Source organism: Myripristis murdjan, chromosome 20 (assembly GCF_902150065.1).
Source record: "Myripristis murdjan chromosome 20, fMyrMur1.1, whole genome shotgun sequence".
Classification (NCBI taxonomy): Eukaryota; Metazoa; Chordata; class Actinopteri; order Holocentriformes; family Holocentridae; genus Myripristis; species Myripristis murdjan.
This window is the reverse complement of record NC_043999.1, coordinates 29526720-29552369: the sequence shown is the minus strand read 5'-3', so window position 1 is coordinate 29552369 and position 25650 is coordinate 29526720. Positions and strand designations below refer to the sequence as shown.

General features: G+C 41.3%; 1 protein-coding gene across 2 annotated transcripts in view; it reads left to right on the top strand.

The window, feature by feature from the left end:
• prkdc (protein kinase, DNA-activated, catalytic subunit) overlaps positions 1–25650 on the top strand; it is a 422427-nt gene that overhangs the window by 173660 nt on the left and 223117 nt on the right. For both annotated transcript variants that reach the window (XM_030079770.1, XM_030079769.1), the window contains exons 31-34: positions 15891–16121; positions 19651–19877; positions 20017–20225; positions 25008–25140. In XM_030079770.1, the coding sequence (XP_029935630.1) occupies positions 15891–16121; positions 19651–19877; positions 20017–20225; positions 25008–25140 (800 nt within the window). The remainder of the gene's footprint in view (positions 1–15890; positions 16122–19650; positions 19878–20016; positions 20226–25007; positions 25141–25650) is intronic.

The window sequence follows — 25650 nt, the reverse complement described above, 5'->3', positions numbered from 1 at the left end:
TATACATTTAAGACTTTTTGAGCCTTGTCAAAGAAAAATTTCTGGCACCTTCTGGGTCAGACAATAAATTCTATCTATTCTATTCTATTCTATTCTATCATCCGGTTCCACAGGGCACTGTTCACAATGAACCTGTCATCAGCATGGGATGTGGCCAAAGGATGTCCACTTCTGTGCCTTTCTGTGACTCTTCCAGTCTCTCTGTATCTCTGTTGCAACCTGCTGATGACACTCTGTGACACTCTAAGCGCAGTGGCCACTTCCGTCTGAGAACATCGTGTTTGAAGCCTCGCAATGGCGAGGTGCTGCTGATCAATTGTTAGGTGTCGTCTTGGTCTCATGATGTCAAAATCTGAACAGCATGATGAGGAGGACTGTTTAAATACCAATTCTAATTGAACCAGGAAATTTATTGGTCGATTCATGGATCAAACACCTGTTGTGAATTTTGACATTAAGCTCCTTGTTTGAGAACAGCAACTTGTGCAAAAGGTACTGAAACACTGAACAGTTGGACATGTGCATTCAAAAGTTTACAGAAGGTCACATTAAGTTCACCTGTAAAGGTTATAATGCATTTTAGGTTCATCCTGAAATTTCACCCGAAAGCCGAATATCCCTAACTTTTTGTGAGTAGTATATATACAGTACCGGCCAAAAGTTTGGACACACCTTCTCATTCAATGCGTTTTCTTTATTGTCATGACTATTTACATTGTAGATTCTCACTGAAGGAATCAAAACTATGAATGAACACGTGGAGTTGTGTACTAAACCAAAAAAGGTGAAATAACTGAAAACATGTTTTATGTTCTGGTTTCTTCAAAATAGCCACCCTTTGCTCTGATTACTGCTTTACTTCTTGGCATTCTCTCGATGAGCTTCAAGAGGTAGTCATCTGAAATGGTTTTCACTTCAAAGGTGTGCCTTATCAGGGTTAATTAGTGGAATTTATTGCTTTATCAATGGCGTTGGGACCATCAGTTGTGTTGTGCAGAAGTCAGGTTACTACACAGCCGACAGCCCTATTGGACAACTGTTAAAATTCATATTATGGCAAGAACCAATCAGCTAACTAAAGAAAAACGAGTGGCCATCATTACTTTAAGAAATGTAGGTCAGTCAGTCCAGAAAATTGCAAAAACTTTAAATGTGTCCCCAAGTGGAGTCGCAAAAACCATCAAGCGCTACAACGAAACTGGCACACATGAGGACTGACCCAGGAAAGGAAGACCAAGAGTCACCTCTGCTTCTGAGGACATGTTCATCTGAGTCACCAGCCTCAGAAATCGCAAGTTAACAGCAGCTCATATCAGAGACCAGATAAATGCCACACAGAGTTCTAGCAGCAGACCCATCTCTAGAACAACTGTTAAGAGGAGACTGCGCGAATCAGGCCTTCATGGTCAAATAGCTGCTAGGAAACCACTGCTTAGGAGTGTTGCAAAATTCCCGGAATTTTCAGAGTTGGAAAATTTCCATGGGAATTTTTGGAAATTAATGGGAATTAACGGGAATAAACAGGAATTTTGGGGGAATTTTGGGGAATTTATATTCACTGCATTCACCCGGTCATATACATATATACATAATAAACATTTTGGTTTGTTATAAGCAGATATGCATGCAAACATGTTACATTATAATGAATTTCCAGGGAATTTTCCCTAGCTGAGTCAAACTGTCATGAATATTGGCATAACCAGTGTGTGAAATAAGGGGGAGCAAAGGGGAGCACAGCTCCCCTGGTGGTGACATGAGCTCCCCTGGCTGGAAACATTGTGAAATTTTGGGGGAGCCGTGCCTGCTCGGTGCCGGCCAACACCGCGCGGTGTGCGTGGCCGCCTGGTCAGATCTGACGGATCTGGTTGATTATTATTATCAGTTGATTATTGACTGTGCAATGCCGCAATTCGCAGTTAATCGCGCTTTGCGCATTAAACAATTTTGCAGAAGCAGGAGGACGGCATGATTTACGTCATATCCATGTTCGCGTGCTGCGTGCGCAACAGTGTATGTGCTCGTGCATGAGCGCCCATACCGTACTAGAGCACACCTCCTCCAACCGTGCCAGAGTAATTTTAAGTTGATTTAATTAAACAGCCAAACGTTACTTTGGTGGTCCGTAGATTAATTTTTATCATGTGGATTGAAGTTTGCATAGCCCATATAAATATTCGGGAAATCTATTGTTCAAATGAAATTAACCCGATCCATTGGGGCGTTTTATGTAAATATCCTACATTGGTATCACCTGTGTGCAACAAATTTTCTCTTTATCATAATCCTATGTCTGTTCTGTTGTAGGATATTAATGCAACGACCAGCAGTTATACAGCGTTAGTAAGAGTTGTAGGCTATTAATTCAGGCATAGGACTGTGTGCAGTACTATTGTTAAGGTGTAGATATGAAGTGGTTCAAACTACCCATTAAAATGCATAGAAATGCAGGAAATTGAATCGTGATGCTGATGTGATGATCGTCTGTCTCAGTGGAAGTGCTGTAGCCTAGTGGAGTATAGGCTACTGATTGATGATGATTAAATGTGCTCGAAATTATTTGCATATGTGAATCATGGTGGACAGTTGAATTTGAATTGAATCATGCAACATATTTGTTTCCACCAAAATGCAAAGTTAACTGTTTATATTTAAGTTATATATATAAGTTTTATTTCACACACTTGGCTATGGGAATGATGATTTTACACTATGCTGGCATTGTGGTTTTGGGTTAGAGGTGTGTCCTGAGTTCAGGAGATTAGGGTTTCCATTTCCAAAATGGTGATATTGATGTTGACATTAATTTTATTGATTATTGTTTATTTTTGCCCCATTCATCTTAAGTTAACAACAACAAAAACGAAATTTCTTAATTTCTTAAAAGCTTAAATTTCCGTGGAAACTTTTTAAAAACCTCTTTCAAATTGATGACAAGAAAAAAAAACCGTAAATTCCCAAAATTTCCGAGCCGAATTTTCCCGGGAATTTTTGGAAAAATTGAAAAAAAAGTGACAGCAAAAATCTTCTGAACATTTCCAATATTCCAGAGGGAAAATTCCCATGGGAATTTTAGGAAACTTTCTGGGAAATTTACCGGAAACTTTCCACCCCTTTGCAACACTACTAAGGAGAGGCAACAAGCAGAAGAGATTTGTTTGGGCCAAGAAACACAAGGAATGGACATTAGACCAGTGGAAATCTGTGCTTTGGTCTGATGAGTCCAAATTTGCAAAACGATCTAGCTGCAGACCTCCAGCGTGAGGCGTCTTCCGGTGCAGGCTCCCGTCTCAGGCCAACCTCCAGCGTGAGACTGGTTGGGACCGGAAGTGTGCACAATAAACTTCAAAATAAAACCAAGTTGTTGATTTTGTAAGAGAAAACTTGGTCGCTGATTTATATTTAATTAGTAAACTTTGAGACGTGAAAGACATCAGTTTCTTAAATATATAGCACTTTTGATGTTGTCTACCTTTTATTTGTGACATTTACCACAATTACACCAGTAACATCAAATATTAGTCCTCCAATGGGGTAAACTCCAGGTGCACGTACAAGAAATTTCAAATAAACCTTTAACCTGCTGCATTAATTTATAAACTTTTATCCTAAGAAAAACCTAACCTTTAATCTAAGACAGACATGTATTCAGATGCCATGGCATAACAGATACCACATACTGTCAACCTGGAGTCCCTCTGAAGAGAAGTTACATGAAAACATGAATCTATGCACATTTGTTCAGAGACTTAACAGCTCATGTTTAACATTTATTTAAGCGCCTTATTTTTCAAATTTCTATTGTATGTCTTCAATGATACACCTGAAGATCTTAAGAATATTAGCGCCAATCAGATTTTCAACTATGCTTAAATATAAAATTGTCAGCAATTAGGGAGAGGAAAAGATAAAATTGCAGTCATTTTCTTGAAATGCACTAAGTCACTTGTGACCTTCATGGTATAATTTAAGTAAATAAATTAATATCTCATAACTACATATTTTTATATACAAAATGAAAATATAATACAATTAAGCAATAAGGAAAACAGGATGACAGGACACCAAATCACTCGCTTCTATTCAGCCTTTTATTGAACATTGTTAGCTTTAAATCCAATATCACAACCCATCCTTATTAGCCTACTCCTTCATTTCACATTCAGTGTAGGTCATGTTGTCAGCAATCTCCTCACAAAAAGACCCATATCTTCAGTTTTTTCTAATTTAAATTTGAAATGGTCCAGGATTGCTTCTGTCTCCTGGTCATCGAGATGGTAACGTTCTTTTTCATCCCAAAGCCTTCTGTACTGCCTCACAACCTCTTCCAGTTCTTCCTCTCCCACAGTGAGGACACAGGGAAACCTTGGCCAAAAACAAGTGTTGGTTTGTTTGGTCCCACTCTGCGGCCTTTTTGCAGTGATGAAGTACCCTAGACCCTACTTCGTCCTATGAAAAAGACAGAGAAAAAAGTGTCAAATAAAAACTCGGTTGTGATTAATGGTTTTTGTGTTCATTTTAAGATCAGTTTAACAGACTGGTCAAATTTGACCAGGACCACTAAAAAAACGGGCAAGAGGTGAACACGACAGAGGGTTAAACAGCTGTGGACTAACTGTGATGTTAGATACTGCATGTGACATTAAATTTGGAGAGCGAAAAGTGTCGTCTCAGTAACACCGCGGCACAAACACTCCTCTTAAAACGTAGGCCATTACCTCGTTTAGGACAGATAACACTACACAAATACAAACATCGTAACACTTACAGGATAATCCATCGACCCACTATTTGATTTATCAATGGCTAGATATAATGTACGATCAGGAGGGGGGTCCGCAAAACAGCGGAGAACTGACCCGGGACTTGTAGATGCTAAATGCAATTTAGCCTTCAAGTCAATAAAAGTCGTGTTTTGATCAACGTTAGGCTATGTCTCAAATAAATTATTTCAAACAAACTGTCGCTACCGCCCAACTTCCGACCCTAAGTTAACACAGTTAACATCTTTAATTGTAAACATGCAATAAAATATTTGTAATGTATTGGATAGTTTGAGTGCAGATGACCACTAGTACAACTGCAAACATAACTCGTCCATCGTCATTTTTTGGACTTTCACTTACTGTCACAACTGTCTGTCATACACGTAAACGTCGGAGTCTCCTTCTTCTTGGTGTTTGTCCAAAATGCCGGAGTCCCTCAGCAGGTGTGAAAAAAGTTTGTTATTTCTGGTTATTTCTGGTCTCACGCTGGAGGTTGGCCTGAGACGGGAGCCTGCACCGGAAGACGCCTCACGCTGGAGGTCTGCAGCTAGACCCCTCTCCAAATTTGAGATCTTTGGTTCCAACCGCCGTGTCTTTGTGAGACGCAGAAAAGGTGAACGGATGGATTCCACATGCCTGGTTCCCACTGTGAAGCATGGAGGAGGAGGTGTGATGGTGTGGGGGTGTTTTGCTGGTGACACTGTTGGGGATTTATTTAAAATTGAAGGCACACTGAACCAGCATGGCTACCACAGCATCCTGCAGCGACATGCCATCCCATCCGGTTTGCGTTTAGGTGGAGAATCATTTATTTTTCAACAGGACAATGACCCCAAACACACCTCCAGGCTGTGTAAGGGCTATTTGACCAAGGAGGAGAGTGATGGAGTGCTGCGGCAGATGACCTGGCCTCCACAGTCACTGGACCTGAACCCAATCCAGATGGTTTGGGGTGAGCTGGACCGCAGAGTGAAGGCAAAGGGGCCAATAACTGCTAAACACCTCTGGGAACTCCTTCAAGACTGTTGGAAAACCATTTCAGGTGACTACCTCTTGAAGCTCATGGAGAGAATGCCAAGAGTGTGCAAAGCAGTAATCAGAGCAAAGGGTGGCTATTTTGAAGAAACTAGAATATAAAACATGTTTTCAGTTATTTGACCTTTTTTTGTTAAGTACATAACTCCACATGTGTTCATTCATAGTTTTGATTCCTTCAGTTAGAATCTACAATGTAAATAGTCATGAAAATAAAGAAAACACATTGAATGAGAAGGTGTGTCCAAACTTTTGGCCTGTACTGTATATCTATCTATCTATCTATCTATATCTATCGATATCTATATCTATCTATATATCTATATCTATCTATATATCTATATCTATATATATATATATATACACTATATTACCAAAAGTATTCGCTCACCCATTCAAATGATCAGAATCAGGTGTCCTAATCACTTGGCTTGGCCACAGGTGTATAAAATCAAGCACTCAGGCATGCAGACTGTGAAACAAGACATTTGTGAAAGAATGGGCCGCTCTCAGGAGCTCAGTGAATTCCAGTGTGGAACTGTCATAGGATGCCACCTGTGCAACAAATCCAGTCGTGAAATTTCCTCGCTCCTAAATATTCCACTGTCAACTGTCAGCTCTATTATAACAAAATGGAAGCGCTTGGGAACAACAGCAACTCAGCCACGAAGTGGTAGGCCACGTAAAGTGACGGAGAGGGGTCAGCGGATGCTGAAGCGCATAGTGCAAAGAGGTCGCCGACTTTCTGCACAGTCAATTGCTACAGAGCTACAAACTTCATGTGACCTTCAGATTAGCCCAAGTACAGTACGCAGAGAGCTTCATGGAATGGGTTTCCATGGCCGAGCAGCTGCAGCCAAGCCACACATCACCAAGTGCAATGCAAAGCGTCGGATGCAATGGTGTAAAGCACGCCGCCACTGGCCTCTAGAGCAGTGGAGACGCGTTCTCTGGAGTGATGAATCACGCTTTTCCATCTGGCAATCTGATGGACGAGTCTGGGTTTGGAGGTTGCCAGGAGAACGGTACATTTCAGACTGCATTGTGCCGACTGTGAAATTTGGTGGAGGAGGAATTATGGTGTGGGGTTGTTTTTCAGGAGCTGGGCTTGGCCCCTTAGTTCCAGTGAAAGGAACTTTGAATGCTTCAGGATACCAAAACATTTTGGACAATTCCATGCTCCCAACCTTGTGGGAACAGTTTGGAGCGGGCCCCTTCCTCTTCCAACATGACTGTGCACCAGTGCACAAAGCAAGGTCCATAAAGACATGGATGACAGAGTCTGGTGTGGATGAACTTGACTGGCCTGCACAGAGTCCTGACCTGAACCCGATAGAACACCTTTGGGATGAATTAGAGCGGAGACTGAGAGCCAGGCCTTCTCGACCAACATCAGTGTGTGACCTCACCAATGCGCTTTTGGAAGAATGGTCAAAAATTCCTATAAACACTCTCCTCAACCTTGTGGACAGTCTTCCCAGAAGAGTTGAAGCTGTAATAGCTGCAAAAGGTGGACCGACATCATATTGAACTCTATGGGTTAGGAATGGGATGGCACTTCAGTTCATAGTATGAGTAAAGGCAGGTGAGCGAATACTTTTGGTAATATAGTGTATATCTATATCTCTCTCTCTATATATATCTATATAGATATAGATATATAGATAGATATAGATATCTCTCTCTCTCTCTCTCTCTCTCTCTCTCTATATATATATATATAGATATAGATATAGATATAGATAGATAGATATGGATAAAAAAAACTCACTTATCAGATCGTATCACGGTTTTGAGTAACGGATCGGATCATTTTTCGGATCAGGAAAAAAAAAGACGACAAATATAACTTTGTCCTCCCTTTATTTTGTAAAACATTTAAATAAAACATTCAACTAAAAATGTCCATCCAATGTTTAATTAAAATTTTAAATTATATAAAAACAACTTAAAGTGCAATTTAAGGCATGATACCTTCTTCTTTCGCATGGCACAGTGCCTACACACCATAATGGTTTTTCCACCATCCTTTTTCCATCATCATTCTGTGTTACAGGGAAGCCAAAATGCTCCCATACATGGGACTTAAATCATGCAGGAGGTTTTTCAAGTTCCTCTGCTCCTACACTAGCCATGATTACTGCAGCACTTGACCCAGGGACGGTTTTTGCTATGGACAATGTGGGCAACCGCCCAGGGCACAGTCTACTTGGGGGTGCACGAGCGCCTTCCAAAAAAAACCCCTGCGTCCTCAAATAAATAAATAAATAAATCGCCAATTTTCTAGACTACCATAATGACCCACATAAAAGACGACCCTGATTTTAAGATGACCCCTCTTTTTCAAGCTCTTTTTTTGGAAAAAATAGGCTACTTTTTATATGGACAAAATCTTGTTTGAATAAAAAAGCCACCGGCCGGCATCAGGCAGGTCGGCCGCAGTACCGGTCGACATCAGGCGGGCCGGCCGCGGCACCGGCCGACATCAGGCGGGCCGGCCGCGGCACCAGCCGACATCAGGCGGGCCGGCCGCGGCACCGGCCGGCATCAGGCGGGCCGGCTGCGGCACCAGCCGGTACTGTGCCCACCCGGTCAGGTCTGCCGGATCTGATAGGTGAGTGGCCGGGGCCGCGGCCAGCTCACCTGATGCCGCAGCACCAGTCGGGGTGGTGGGAGGTTTGGTGGGCGGTAGGAGTAGTAACATGCGAAAGACAGCCTGGTGAAAGCCAGTAATTTCACCTAGGGCGGCAACATAGGCAGAACCACCGCTGGCTTGACCAGTGTGGATTGGAGGGATCCGTACGGATCACGGATCCACGATGATCCGTTGCACCGTAAACACGCACTGAACCCGATTAAGGTCATATTCCGGTTGGAGAGAATTTCAAATAAGACCCCTGGCATATGCCTGTTCCAACCGGAGTATTGAGGCATGTAAACACCTTAGTCAGAAATGCCCCGAACCGGAATATTCAGTTCATGACTGTGCTATGCTCGATTCACAAGGAATTCTGGGCGTCTTTGTTGCTATGGTTATTGCAAGTGGGGAAAACGACATGGCGCACACTTCAGCATGGCGAAAAGCAGCAAGAGCCAGGAGACTGCAGTCTGCCTTCAGCTAATGAAAGACTTAAATATCATGGAGTATATTGATGGGAGAAAACACAGAATAGCGACAGAAGAAGAAGAAGACCTTCTTCTCTGTATTTCCCGCAGACCAGAGCTGTGTCCCAATTCAGGGTCTGCATCCTTTCGAAGTCCGATTTGAAGGCCAGTTACGTCACAACACTGCGCGAAGGTCTGTCCCAATTCATCCAAAGTCGATAGGATCCTTCAAATTCCGCACTTCAAATGCGTCCTCCTTTTCAGCCATTGGTAGCCTATTCGGAGGATGCACCGCGACTATCCTTCTCGGGCTCCCGTATCCCAAGATGCTTTGCGGCTGCTGCTCAGTCGAAAAAAGTTAACTGAAATGGCCACGGCGGCATCTAGTATATGTAAGTATTCAGATTTCACTATTATAAAATATTCGGTTTTTACTCATTTGAACATCCAACACCATATATGTTAAACCAAAATCCCTTTCTTTACTATTTTGTCTTGTCTGACAGAAAGAAACGTTATCTTTCTGTCTCCGGAGTTTGTTGTCATGGTAACGGCGGTTACGTGACCAGGAAATACTAAGGAAAGGCTAGACCGTCCCATTTGGTTGACAGGGAGGACGCGTCGCCTGGCCTTTGGAGGACCCAGACTTCGAAGGATGCAGACCCTGAATTGGGACACAGCTCAGACGCCTGTACGCGTACTGCTGCCCACCGTGGCTAGAGTTCTCATCGGGCCTGAAAATTAAGACCCGACCTGACCCGGGCACGACTGGGCCAGCCCGAGGCCCGACCCGACTAATTAGCCGAACTTTAGGCCCGACTGCCCGATAAAGCCCGAAAAAAAATCGCCAAAATTCGCCATTATTTAGCAGAGCCGGTCGGCCGCGGCACCGGGGCACCATCAGTCGGTATCAGGCGAACCGGCCGCGGCACCGGCCAGCATGAGGCAGCTCACCTGTCAGATCCGGCAGACCTGACGGGTGGGCGCGGTATCGGACGGTGCCGCGTCCGGCCCGCCTGATGCCGACTGATGGTGCCGCGGCATGTGCGGGTCAATACGGTAGTCTAGAAAACTGGAGATTTTTTTTTTTTTTTTTTCTCTCGTGCGCTCCCAAGTAGATTGCGCCCTGGGCAGTTGCACTGCCCATAGCAGAAACCGTCCCTGCTGCCGAGTCTGCCAGCACAGCGGGATACTGCTGCAACTCTCTCACTTGTTTGCGCTGCGCTCGCACAGCTGGTTGTCTGTCTGTCACTGAAAGTTTTAGCCTCCAAATCCAATCCAGTCTCTCACTCTCCACCAGTCACATAAAATGAAACGTCATAATCAATAACAGAACACATAATTCTATTTTTTATTTAAAAAAAAAAAAAAAAAAAAATCCCCCACAGAACCCGAAGCCCGACCCGACCCGCCCAATTCACGTAAATTTTAGGCCCGACCCGACCCGACATTTTCGGGTCGGGTCGGGCCTAAAATTCGGGTCGGGTTCGGGCAGAATATGAGAACTCTAACCGTGGCTGAGTGTCGCATGACGTAAGAGTGGAATACACCGAAACACAGGAATATGCCAAGTAACATGTAAACAGAATATTCCAGTTGCCGCAGCACAATTACCTTAACCGGAATATTGACCCGGACCGGAATATGGTGTGCATGCAAACGTAGTCAATAAGTAGCGCTAGCTGCGGAGCTAATGTTCCCTTTTAAATATATGGAGACGGCTAGGCTAGTGGCTACAAACATAAACACTCACCAGTTCTCTTTTCAGTTCAGTTTTAACTGACGATGTCAGGCACATTCGCGGCGGAACACAGCGGTAAGCAGCTCCTAAAAGTTAGGGCTCGTCATGGTAAGTATAAAGCAATATATCAACTAAGAAACTGTTCACTGATTCTTGGGAATTTGGATAAAACAGGTTTTAATTTTGAAGAAAAAAAAAGTGAGTTAAATTACAAAATCTGAAGGTATATCATTATAGGCCAAGGTCTTGGCTGTTCAGCAATGTACCGGTGCAACCTCCTCATTTTGCACTTTTTTCATAAAATAGGCATTTTTCCAGTTATTAGGCTACTTTGTTTTTGTCAACACCGTCATCGTAATGTTTTTTTTAATTTGAAAAACATATTTTTGTATTAAAAGAGACTAATACTTTAATAATTCAACAGCACCAAAGAAACATATTGTACGTATATTCATTTAAAACAAATATAACTGCCTTTGACAGTGGTGACACTAATCTGACGGTGGTGACAGTGGCCTCATTACAACACTCAAGTCAAGGGCTTCTTGCTTAACATCTTTATTTAACTATTTGGTACAAAAAATAACAATCCTGAGCACTGTTATAAGCATTTTTCAGACTTCAGTCATCACTGTCGGACAGAAAACCTGACGGTGGTGACAAAAACCTACTCTTTCACATGATAAGCATGAGTTGTTCACATTAGCCATCTTGTTTCCCCCCTGTTGCTACCTACATCAGACCTCTTCTTAAAAAGTATACATTTACACTCAGGAATGTAATTGACCTTGTAGTTGTAGAGTTTTTGTTTTTTAAATAAATATCTGACGGTGGTGACGAATATGTGGGACACATTTTGAGCAACCACAAAATAATAGTAAATATTGTTCAAAACTCATTGTTTGTAGTTTTTAATACATATTATGATGTACTCTTTCATGTGGTAAATATATTATTCAATGAAATTATTACTTTTTGTTGTTTTAATCAAGTTGAAATGACTATCTCCTATCCGAGGACAACTGGTTTTGTAGGCCATGGGCCAACATATAATCATTAAATTAATAAAAATTAAATATAAACCTATAAAAGATTTTTACAAATGTGCAAAGGACCCCCTGATTATGCCCTTGATTCTTTTTATTCATTGAAATGTTGTAAATTTCCAACAGAAATAGCATTTTTCTTAGTGGGACATGATTTATCCAATTTCCCTAGAATCAGTGTGTTAATAACTCCAAACCCACCGGCAGCAAACTGTCACAAGTCGACAGCCGCTGTAACAAGCTACTTCCTGAAACCAGGCAACAGGCTACCGTTTGCACCTGGGTTACAATACAAATTTACAAAAAGAGCACGGAAATGAAAATTACAGAAACCTTAAATGCCACTGTGTGTTTCATTGAGCCAGTGACAGGCAGAATAATAAGAATCACTTTATTGTCATAGTCAACAACAAAATTAGGTAATAAGGTATGGGTGCCCTGTTGTACAGGTTGGGAATCGAACCCTCAGTCTCCTGCATGGCAGGTAAAGACACTAACCACTTTGCCATCAGGGCTTGTGTTTCTTATATTAGCTTGGGCTCATTGTCCATTCATGTTGATAAGTTACGAAAAGATGCAAAGTCCGTTCGGTTTTAGAATTGGCACGCCGCTTCTTCTCCACAAGATGCACATTGTTCGGATAGGATAATAAAATCCCTTTACCGTTAATGTTGTGCCACAGGCAAGGTGTAGTCCCTCTGAATGCTGTGTCATCTCTTGCTGCATTTACTTGCACTCGGACATTTGAGTTTCGTGCTTGTAAATTTCCTAACAGCCACAATTTAAAAAAAAATAATAATAATAAGTAAACTGAAACTGGTGTGGCAGCTGGGGTGACAAGGCATTTTTTAGCGGTGGCAGCTGCCACCCCATGCCACCCTGGTAGATCCGCCAGTGCGTGAGGATGCTGTTCGTGGACTTCAGCTCAGCATTTAATACAGTCTTCCCCCAAAAACTGGTAACAAAACTGAGCAACATGGGGTTAGGCAGTTCACTGTGCACATGGATATTGGACTTCCTCAGGAACAGACCTCAGCGCGTCAGGATGTGAGATCGCACCTCCTCTACAATCATCCTGAACTCCACAGGGGTGTGTCCTCAGCCCCCTCCTCTTCTCCCTCTTCACCCACGACTGCTCCCCCATCCACCCCACAAACACCATTGTCAAGTTCGCTGACGACACCACCATTGTAGGACTGATTAAGAACGAGTCAGCCTACAGGGAGGGGATCAAACATTTGACTGACTGGTGCCTCCATAACAACCTGGACCGCAACACAGCCAAAACCAAGGAAATTATATTGGATTTTAGGAAATCCAAAAACGCTGTGCTCCACACCCTCTCCATTAAAGGAGAAGAGGTTGAGAGGGTGGAGAGCTTCAAGTTCCTTGGAGTCCACATATCAGCCGACCTCACCTGGTCTGTCCACACCTTGTATCAGGTGAGAAAGGCCCACCAGCATCTTTACTTCCTCAGGAAGCTAAAGCAGGCTCACCTCCCCCGCCCCCTGCTGGTTAACTTCTACAGGGCATCCATTGAGTCCATCCTAACCTACTGCTGTGCAGTGTGGTTCACCAGCTGCACCGACAAGGACAGGAAGTACCTGCAGCGGGTGGTGAGGGCGGCAGAGCGAATCATTGAATCATCATCGAATAGCTTTTGTATGTACTGTAACATGAAAGTAACATGAAAAATCTTTCTTTGATGGGTTCAGGTATCTCCATATATCCATTAAGTTAAATTCTTTATTAAAGTGATGTAATGCATTTCTTGACCTTGTGTGAGTGTTGTCTGTTCCAGGAGATCTGTCTTTAGTTGGATCTAGGACACAATTAAAGTGTCCTGCAATGATATGCTTGCCTGGCAATGTTGAAATTCTTAAAAATAAATTATTGTAGAAGTTAACATCATCATTTTTTGGCCTATATATACAGTGGTGGAAAAAAGTTTTCGGACACCCCATGCATTTGTGAAATTTTGCATTAACAATCACTCTTAGGTCTTGAAGTGCAATTTCTTTTAGTACAGTCACAGCCAAAATACTAAACAAATCCTAAAAAATCCATTAAAAACTTAAAATTGATTGGCTCCATAAAAATACATACGAAATTTTGAGTATTGGGTCATTTTGGTACCCGTGATGAAGGTTGTTCTTTTTATTAAAAGACACAATTTTTGTTTCCAAGCTGTCTATATAACGCCAGCACATTTGAAAGTTCTTAAGACACAAAAATGGCTAAAACAAGGAACCTAACGCAGGAAACATGCCTGAAGATAAAGATTCTCAGCCTGGAAGGGTACAGCTGGCACCAGATAGCCAGGAAGTGCAGATGCAGTCCTTCAGCAGTTGGATACACTCTGCAGAAGTACAGACGAACCAACAGCTTGGAAGACAAACCAAGATCTGGGCATCCAAGGGTTTCTTCAGCAAGAAATGACCGCATCCTGATCTGCATGTGCAGGCAAAACCGCCGAATGACATCACAGGAGCTTCAGCAGCAGTGGTCAAACCAAACTGATGTCCAGTGTTCCACCTGCACTATACATGGCCAACTTTTAGATCATGGCTTAAGGTCCTACAAGGCTATCAAGAAGCCCCTGATCAATGAGAGACAGAGGTTAGCCCGGTGTCGTTGGGCCCAGGCACACAAGAACTGGACAGCCAGGAATTGGAAGAAGATTCTGTGGTCAGAAGAATTTGTCAAGAATTTAGTTTTGTTAGTTTTTCTTGTAAACAATAAACAAAAAAATAGAATTTGTATTTGTTTGTATCTGTCTAATGCAGCCACACCTTTTAAAACACAAAAAAGATTTTTCCACAAATATTTCATTATAATATTTGAGATTGTGTAAAATTTTGAGGGTGTCCAAAAACTTTTTTCCACCACTGTATTAATTAAATTAAATTGTGTAGAAAGAAGACAACCCTGTATGATTAAAATTGTACCTCTGGAGTCTTTTATTACCCTTTCAGTCTGTAATGGAATAGACTTGTGTATTAATATCATTACACCTCTAGAATTAGTTGAGTATGATGCTGAAAATACCTGTCCTGGCCATCGTCGTTCTATCTTATCTGTCTCGTTGTTCAACAGGTGTGTTTCCTGTAAAAATAATTAGTAATAAGTTAATAAGTTTATGTAAGCCTCTACAGTTCCATGAAACACATGGAACATGGAGTCCGCCCTTACTCTTTATATGTAATCTTTATCCTTATTATATTATCCCCATTTTTTGTAATATTTTTAATGATGAACTTCCTTCTAATGCTTGGAATAGGTCCACAAAATGAGGAACCATTCTTCTGTATAATCTTCCAATCTCCTGCTCCTGTTGCTGAATGAATTGAACATAATCCACATCTTTACCAAGTGTAATAGTTTAGTATTCTATATAGTATGAAAATGGTATATTTTTATATGTTAACAGATTTAGTTTTCATAATTACAACATGCCTTATACATCAAAAGGACTAAGCGAGGCATGCCAGTTTCAAGGCTCTTAATCAAAATAACTTTCCTTGTCTAAACTTTAAGTCTTAGCTTAGTAACATTAGCTGTTGTTTCAAAATTATTTATCTCCTACTAATCTCCAGGCGCCGGCTCTCAAACTCTGCAATGCATTTGTCTACATCTGCTGGTGTGTCAAAAACCGTTCTGTAATCTCCGTTAGTCACCAGCAGTTTGGCAGGGAAGATGATCCGGTGTTTAAGGATTCCTCTTTCCTGCAGCTTTTTCCTCTCTCCGTCATATTGTTTTTGTTGTTTGTAGACGTTCGCTGACAGATCCAGGAGAAATCTTATATTGTTGCCTCTTTTTTCGCTCTCGCGGCTCCCAGGATCGTCTCTCTGTCTTTGTAGTTCAGGCATTTCACAATGAATGCTCTCGGAGCAGAGTTGCCTAACCCTAACCCATTAACGGGCCCTTATGTTGTCTTACATTTTTCCTTTGCTCCCTTTCTTCCCATGGTTGCTTGTAGTACTCCAGCGTTATCAAGTTTTGTATAATTTATGTTGATTTGGATTGTTTAGATAGTATTCATTTCAGGATTAGCAACATTGCAGGACTAAGCATGACTACTCAGCACGCTGCCATAACCAGAAGTCATTAAGTTGATTATTAATCATGTTTTATGACTGCAATTACTGTGGATATATATGTATGTTCATGCTTGTGTATGTGTGACTCTGAACACAGGTAATAAATCTCCATCTCAGTGGCTGGAGGTGGTGCTGGAGGAGCGTAGCATGGGTTTCTTGATCTCGCAATTTGAAGGTGGTGGACTCCTCTCCCAGTCCACCCTTAGAGACCTGTTGGGCCCATTCAGTGTCCGGGCCACCATACAGTGGATGGACCTGTTGCTGGCTGCCCTGGACTGCTACAACACCTTTATCAGCTTGCACATTATCAAGCCTCATTACATACTCGGTAAGTCATGTTTGTTCAAGGAGGGATTGTCATACCATTTTAACAGTGTTCACATTATATTGTTTGCCTGTTTACTGATGAAATCATTGATAACATAGAACGTGACACAGAAGATGCAAATGACCAGTTACAAATGACCATTACACAGCAACAAGGGTTCATCATAGTGGCCTCTGAGATTTTCGAGCTCTGAAAACAGCCAATTTGGCCTGCCCCCTTTGTTTTGTTTTGGGGAACAACTGAGAGTTATTAGGGGCCCAGGCCTGCATGGGCTGGGGGTACAAATTCAAGTTTATTTAAAGCCCCCCACCCCAAATAAAACAGCTATACCAGCTGGGTTGAAAAATGGAAAAAATCTTGAAGGACTACAGAGAGAAGAGACCCCATTCCTGGCTAGACAGGTGTGCAATAGAAATCAACCCAGTGAGTATATTACCAGCAATACAGCCATAATGCAAAGGGAAACAACTAGCAGACAAAAGGACAACAGAAGCAGCAGGAGGCCTCAACCAAGGCAAAGGGTTGTCCATCAGTTAAAGTATAAAAGTTGTGTAAGCGAAATTTTCATCGGAGGCGCATGTATGGCAAACGTATATTGCACATTCAAAAACCTTACATGCACGTGTTCAGTGAATTGTGCTGACTCTTTTGATGTAGGCCATATCCATTTTGCTGATAAGTTATTTAATTTTATTGCAAAATATGTAAAACCTACTTTTTGGACTCCCCCTAGGTTGTAAGTCCAATCTTAATTAAATTTAGCACGGAGATTCTATGGTAACTCAAACAAAATAGTTATCAGAAGAATTTCGATACTCAAAAGGATGCAAAGATTATAAAGAAACCACTTCCTCAATGTTGCACTCAAAACAGCAAACATGTTATATCTGGGCAACAATGAGTCCAATTAACACAAAATTGGGGTTCTTAATTCCCTATAGTTTCAGCAATCCATTTGATTAAAACAAAACGTGGCTCAGTAGTTTGGTATGACTCACTGTGCACTTTTTTTGACAAAGAAAAACACTTTTTTCACAAGAAAAAAAGCAACGCTTTTGTTGAATTTGTCAATCAGATAAACCTTAAAACTCTGTTTTGTTGTATGTCATGCTACACTATATTACCAAAAGTATTCGCTCACCTGCCTTTACTCATACTATGAACTGAAGTGCCATCCCATTCCTAACCCATAGAGTTCAATATGATGTCGGTCCACCTTTTGCAGCTATTACAGCTTCAACTCTTCTGGGAAGACTGTCCACAAGGTTGAGGAGAGTGTTATAGGAATTTTTGACCATTCTTCCAAAAGCGCATTGGTGAGGTCACACACTGATGTTGGTCGAGAAGGCCTGGCTCTCAGTCTCCGCTCTAATTCATCCCAAAGATGTTCTATCGGGTTCAGGTCAGGACTCTGTGCAGGCCAGTCAAGTTCATCCACGCCAGACTCTGTCATCCATGTCTTTATGGACCTTGCTTTGTGCACTGGTGCACAGTCATGTTGGAAGAGGAAGGGGCCCGCTCCAAACTGTTCCCACAAGGTTGGGAGCATGGAATTGTCCAAAATGTTTTGGTATCCTGAAGCATTCAAAGTTCCTTTCACTGGAACTAAGGGGCCAAGCCCAGCTCCTGAAAAACAACCCCACACCATAATTCCTCCTCCACCAAATTTCACAGTCGGCACAATGCAGTCTGAAATGTACCGTTCTCCTGGCAACCTCCAAACCCAGACTCGTCCATCAGATTGCCAGATGGAAAAGCGTGATTCATCACTCCAGAGAACGCGTCTCCACTGCTCTAGAGGCCAGTGGTGGCGTGCTTTACACCATTGCATCCGACGCTTTGCATTGCGCTTGGTGATGTGTGGCTTGGCTGCAGCTGCTCGGCCATGGAAACCCATTCCATGAAGCTCTCTGCGTACTGTACTTGGGCTAATCTGAAGGTCACATGAAGTTTGTAGCTCTGTAGCAATTGACTGTGCAGAAAGTCGGTGACCTCTTTGCACTATGCGCTTCAGCATCCGCTGACCCCTCTCCGTCACTTTACGTGGCCTACCACTTCGTGGCTGAGTTGCTGTTGTTCCCAAACGCTTCCATTTTGTTATAATAGAGCTGACAGTTGACTGTGGAATATTTAGGAGCGAGGAAATTTCACGACTGGATTTGTTGCACAGGTGGCATCCTATGACAGTTCCACGCTGGAATTCACTGAGCTCCTGAGAGCGGCCCATTCTTTCACAAATGTCTTGTTTCACAGTCTGCATGCCTGAGTGCTTGATTTTATACACCTGTGGCCAGGCCAAGTGATTAGGACACCTGATTCTGATCATTTGAATGGGTGAGCGAATACTTTTGGTAATATAGTGTAGGTTTTCAGCAAGGTTGCTAAATGTTACACCTCCAGCCTGTGTTTAGGTTAAATTTTGGCAGTGGAAAAACTCAGATTTAAAGGTGTCTTATAAAAATAAATAAAAATGGTGTTGCAGGATACATTGTAAGAGTTATGTCAAGGAAGTTTACAGGGGAGATAAAGAGTGGTGCACACATGGAAGACAAAAATAAATTACACGTCAACCAGCAAGTAGCACTAAAGTCAAGGTAAACACATTTTAGCTTATAAACTGTACATTGCAAATTCAAAAGCTTACATACTTTGCGTTCGTTTAGTTGAGCTAAATCTCATGATACCCAATGCCTATTCCTACTGTGTTTTTTTTTCCTGAAAAATTGTGAAATATGCAAAACCTACTTTTTCAAAATCCTCCTAGGCCTATGCATATTCTCATTCGTCCAGGTCATTGGTATCTCAAGGAAATTGAATCAGGTCAACTGGACTTAGTTATATATCTTAGAAGACGTTTCGCCCCTTATCCAAGTGGCTTCATCAGTTCATGCTGTTCACTAGACTGTATTGTGCTAAGCGGAGGATAAAATTTTGGAGATTTTGGAACTCAAATGTAAAGGGGTTCCTTTAACTGTCACTTTAAGATATCTGAATGAAAATGGGTTCTGTATGTACCCATGAGTCCCCCCTTTGCAGAAATGCCCACCATATGCAAATCCCATGCAGTTGTGGGCAAAAATGATGGATTTTTTTTTGCATGCAGTAGCCTATAAATGTGTCAGTTTCACCTATTTTAAAATGGTGTACTTTGTAAATTGGGTACAGCTGGAAAGCTGCAACTCTTGTGGATTCAATGAGCCCATTTTATTTATGTGTGATGACTTTAGCCCCAATAGTAGCCATTTCACTGCAGTGAGACTTTTTTTTTTATACTTTATGCCGCTATATGAGATGACCTATTGTTACATGTAGGATAATCAGGAAATGCCATCTCTCCTAAACACCATCAACCCAACTGTTTAACCCCCAGGTCCTCAGACATGTGGGCCTGCAGGTCTGACTTGTAAAAGCTCTGTGGGCTGCCAGGTGCGACTTGAGTGGGGACTTGAACCCTGTTAATATCTGCCTGCAGGTTTAGTTTTTTTTGTAATTATTCTAATATCACTCCCACTTTTCTTCCATTTCCAAGCCTCCAAAGAAAAGCCCAGCTTTCTGAAGGCTGTCGGTTTCTTTCTTACTGAGCTGGCGACCCATGGGCTTGAAGCAGCAGAGAGCTGCTTTCCTATGGGACAGCAGACGTCCCACTTCAGTCCCAGAGAGATTGACCAGTACAACTACAGCAAGTGCACAATCATTGTCCGTCTAATGGAGTTCACCACAATGATTCTTGTCAAATGTGACGAGCATATGTGGAAGGTATGACTTAGTCTCACATATGAATAACACGTCAAGACCCTTTTCCAAAGCCCATAGAGCTTTTTTTTTTTTAATTCATTTATTTGTCTTTGTAATTATTATTAATTTTTTGCTCACTGTCCTCGGTCTTCTCTCACAGCTTCTGGAGCAGGATGTTTTTGGCTCTGTATTTTTTGAACTGACAGCGCTGGTGGTGTGTCAGCCATCAGCTGTGGGTTTCAATATGGCCGATGTGCAGGTGATGAAATGCCTACCAGAGGTGAGCGTTCCCCTGATGAAAGCCCTACTGGCTTCACCTTACCACACCAGTCTGGAGAACAGCCTGCGGACTAGACTGTCACGCACAAGGTCTGTTGATCATTCCTGTTGTCATTCCTCAGTACTCTCACATAAATCATTATTTCTAGAATCGCCATTTCAAAATGAAACAGTATTTAAACGATATTTAATATTTTTTCTCAGCTGTTGAAACTGTTCTGTTTGACAGTCTGCCCTTTAAAAAATCTTGCCTGACCATTAAGAGTGGGCAGTGAATTGTTTGTGACCATGGCCGTTTTATCAATATACTCCCTGTGCTAACTTTTCAGGTTAAGTAAAAGAAGTATGATTTTTTTCTTGTTTATGTGTATTGCAAGTGGTGTTTCCTTGCTTTTTTGTGACCAAATTTTTATTGTTTTTTCTTGTTTTCCCCATATACTTTCATTATGGAGGAGAAATTTCATAACAGAATCAAGTAACCAAAATATTGTGTTGACATTGCATAACACAGCCACATCTATTCACTAATATAATTACATATGCATGATAAATGTACATACATGTACATTCACATAAAGAGATCAAATGAAATACTGAAATTAATGATGTTAATAATACATAAAGGGAATGTGTATCCAGAAGCCAAGATAAGATTATTAGTGCATTAAGACCAAGCCTAATTTAAAAAAAAAAAAAAAAAAAATTATACATAATTTTCCAACCTCCATTTTAACCTCCTATGATCCAGATTATAAGGCTAACCTGAGTTCTTAGTTCTTTATTACTGTAAAAATATAATATAATATAATATAAAAATATAATTAAACCTTATATAGTTATTATTTCCCCTGTCTTGTTGTATTCCATTTTTTCTCTGGAGCTCTTACCAGTGCAAGTGAGCAACTTAGTAAATATACAGGAATTGGACTCAGTTTTAATTGGAAATGACTTTATTACCAATTGATAGTTAGAATTACATGAAGTGAGTGGAATATTAGTCCCTACTCTCTTCTAATCTATTTTCTGTTCATAGCTATAAAAGGTCTATATTCATCCAGTCACAATGCTCAATGAACAACTCAGTTGCTGTTGAAGCTTTTTATACAAATTTAACACAAAGCACCTGCCATGATTAAAACCTCCTGGGCGTTGTGGCGCGGGGCTGCCCTCTCAGATCTCAGGGATTGTTTCACCTCCACACCAGAGATGTGCATCTCACACACTAAGAATACCTTGAGAAAAAGCCTTTTTTTGTTAGGCTGTTTTATCTGCTGGTGAGATTGACCACATTCATTCATTGTATGGACTGTCAACAAAAATTACAGCCACAGTTTCTGATAACAGCTCTAACTTTGTAAAAGCCTTTCAAATGTATCAGCCAGAATCACTCTTATGACAGTGATGATGATGATGATGATGAAGAGAGGATGAAGAGGTTATCTTCACAGATGTTGCAGATGTGCTTAACACCGTGGCAGAGGAGGGGATTGTTTCACCTCCACACCAGAGATGTGCATCTCACACACTAAGAATACCTTTAGAAAAAGCCTTTTTTTGTTAGGCTGTTTATGCGTGCCCTGGGTGTTAGGTTTTAGCTAACTCAGGAAAGCCCGGCTTACACCTATGTTCTGTTAGGATATATGGCAGACTAGACCCAACTAAGGCGTATTGCTACCCTCTACAGGTCATCTCGAAAATCCCACCGCAACGTTTTTAGTAAATATAAGTTTGTAGGCATTTGTTTGTGATGTGACAGAATATTTTCAGTTTGTTCCAGCTCTTTGGGCAAAAATGAATCGTAGGCAACTGGACTTGTATTTGTCCAGTTGCCTACGATTCATTTTTGCCCAAAGAGAACGATGACCTGGATAAATGAGAATATCCATAGACAGTTTGTTCCAGCCTGACTCAGATAAATTAGCATTTGAAAAATAGCTTTGTGTTTGTGTCAGGTTTGTGTTTGTATAGACCACATTGCTTAGCAGAGTTCAGTCAAGTGAATATAAATGAAGGGACACTCAAGTTGATCAACTGTTTGTATTATTTTCCATACAGTAACAGTACTGAAATGAAGGCCATAAGGGAGGCTATATTGGAGCCTTTAAAAGGAAGGATGTTTTTTTTAAACTAGCTAAAAAGTTACTTTTCACAGTAACGTGTTACACTTTAGTGTAAGTAATCAGTAAAGCAACTGTTACTTACTTAAATAAAGTAACTAGTAACGGTAACTAGTTACTATTCTTCGGTAACTAGCACAACACTGGTTGTTGAGTGCTTGAACGATGTTGGATGTAATTCACAATATAAGTAGGAACGTTCACTCAGGTGACAAGTGTTGCTGGACAGAGGAGTACAAATAGTTTTTTCACCTCCACACTCGTTGTATTGGTGAAATCTTTGGCTTTATTTATGAATGATGATTGTGGACTCTTGCGCTTGCATGTAGCTTTTTTTTTTTTTGTGGCAACAATTTGGCTTAAGTTAGCATTTAACGAATGATCTTCTGATTTTCAGCGAAGCACATGGATAGATCCACCAATAGTATAGTGTTATCAAACTCAGTTGGCCAATAACAGCTGAGTGGGGAGGGTCTAAGAACAGCATGCCTTGTGCGTTTTGTTCAACAGGTGGATGCGGCAGTCTACCGTCCGGTAGAGTAGATCCGGTGGAGCTAAGTAGAGTAGAGAAGGGCAGAGAGATGGAAGCAAAATACATTCAGTGTTTCCCCTATCATTCTATTGGCGGGGCGCAGCGCCGCCCCCCGACACGCTAAATTAATTTTCAAAGTAAAAAATAAATAAAATCACAACAGAAATAATTTAACGTCACGTTTCTGTACCTGCACTCATCCATATGCAGACAGAGAGAGGAGATCAGATGAGGATCACACCTGGACCCACGTAAGTGAAATAAAGAATTAGTGTTGCGTCGGCTCCAGCCTCCTGAAAACAGGCGAAAATATCGGCGTTTTTTTTTTTTTTTTAACGCACGGTGCGACAGCCTGAGTCGAGCACCAGTGGCGAAGATGAGTGCGTTTGCACTCCTCCGGTCCCGGTCCAAGTCAAATGGACACCCACATGGGCGTTTAAAGCAGTACTGCCGCTGTTACTCACGACCAGAGCCTATTCTATTAATATAGATTGATATAATATAGATGGGTCAATGAGTACAAATCTGAAGAATATTGAGCAACTTACAAGGATGCAAACAGCGCAGTTAAGGGTCAACTTAACTAGGGCCCTATAATTTCCGCGAACACGGAATCACGGAATTAGCCGAATAAAACGGAATCTATTTTTAACGCGGAATTTGACATAATTTGAATGAAATGCTGTTTTGTGTGGGATGTGAACGTATATCTGGAGAAAATTACATGGAGAGAATCTGGGTGGCACAACCCCTCCAGTGGTTTCACCTGCAACTGCACCACCAAGAAAAAACATCACAACACCTGCACCGGCACCGTACAAGTCCAAAAGGCAGAGAAACTTTCCAGCTACAGCAGCGCACTGACATAGATTGTGGAACAAAGCGAAGAGTCGCCACTCTATTTGCCACTCCTCTTTATTTTCACTAGTAGCACACTGACAGCTTAGCTTGTCTATTCAAAGAAGAGGTATCACTTCGGCTTATTTTTCAACAGGGTATCCGTGGGGTCTTGAAAAGTATTAAAAGGTGATAAATCAGTTTTGGGAAAATTAAGACCCTTTAAAAGTATTAAAAAGTCTTATCATGACTTTATAAAGTCTTAAATTTTGAAAGCATTTTTTCTGAATTAGCTGTCCAAGAGTTTGAGTCCCAAAAACATCGTAAAAGTGTGTGAATTTGTTCATTTTAATTAAAAAACAAAGATGAACAGGTACATAAAAAAGGAGGCTATTGTGGGTGCGTTTGTAAATTGTCTCTGAGAGCGCCAGAGCGAGCGAGCGGGCGGGTGGAAATTCAGAAGCACAAAGTATGCTCTGTTGTATCATAGTGGTCTATAGTCTTTATCACAAACTAAAACTGTTCAGTAAAAATATCACTGATGTAAACGGTGACAGCTTGAAGTGGCGGTGAGGTATTAAAAAATATTGAGAAGGTCTTGAAAAAGTCTTCAAAAGATATTAAAATTAACTTCAAGATCCCTGCATATACCCTGTTCAAACCATGTTATCACAGGCATACTCCTGCTCATTCACTGAATTGTTAGGTCTGTTTGATAAGTAATTTACATGTTTAAAACAAATAATAATTTAACATATTGTTAAATTATTGGAGTCAAGCCTACTGGTAAACCTCTTCTCCTTCAAGATAGTTATCTCCTTATTACTACAAAAGATCGTTTTTTTTGGGGGGGGTGGGGGTGGGGGGGTTACACAGTAATCAGCAAAACTGAGGTACCTGTGGGTCAATGGGTTACCCCCCCGTTGTGCTTTCATTTATAAAATATAGGTTGTGTTTAAGGAACACAGTTACAAAAGTGTGCTTTCCATTATTAATATTACAGACATATTAGGGAAAATAACCTGCAAATGATGTAGATTATTTTCCAAAACGGGTCGTTGGCTGCTTCTCCACAGCTGTGGGCAACCTAGAAAATAGGGGCTTTTCAACAGGCTATGGGAATATGTGTTCATGGGTGTATTTGTTGTATTGGAAATTTTTGGAATCATTGGAATTTAAAGAAGAGTGACACTTTTCTCTTTTTTCCCCCTTGTATATTTTCCCCTCTCCCTCATTTTGTGTGCCCCCTATGGATGAATGGTGCCCCTGCCATTCATCTATTTCGCCTGCTCCATGGGCCAGGTCTGTGCTGGCTGTTCAAATAATCAATTATCACCACTTTCATAAATATTATCACTAACCAGTGTTGTTTTCTGATATTCTTAGTGTGGAGGAGCTGTGTAAGTTGGACCTGTACCATACTGGCTCTCTGAGTAAACATGAGCAGATGGAGATGATTCTATCTGCCTGTCAGCAGATCCACAAAGCTGGCCTCCTCAGCTCTGTCCTGCACAGCCAGGTATTCATACCAAAATCAATACAAAAAGTGGCAAACCTTTAACCCAAAATCACCTTGGTTGATGTTTGTGTTCCCTGTAACCAGCTTCTTCTGTAGTCTACTTTTAATATTTGAGTCAGTAGGGAAACTTGACTGAAAAACTAAAAGGAATACTTTACCCATAGTGCATAATTTTTGTATCAAGTACTCACTATGTGCTGTCTTAAATCTCTGACAAAGAAAGCTGTTGCTGCTTGCAAATCCTCAGTGTAAGCTCATATTCCAACAATGCTAGTCATATCTTATCTTGGAAACCTTTGGATCTCCACTAGAATTTAATTTAATGTCAAATTCCATGCTTTTTAATAAAGCATTATGTATTTAAAATTACAAACCCTCTGATTGCACCAGCAGGGTTGAAGAGGTAAAGGCAAAACGCAGGTAATGGTTATTACCTCAAGAATATTGCCTTGAGTTTCCCAAAGGTTATTATTATGGGGAAAGAAATATTAACATTCCCTGTCTTTGAGG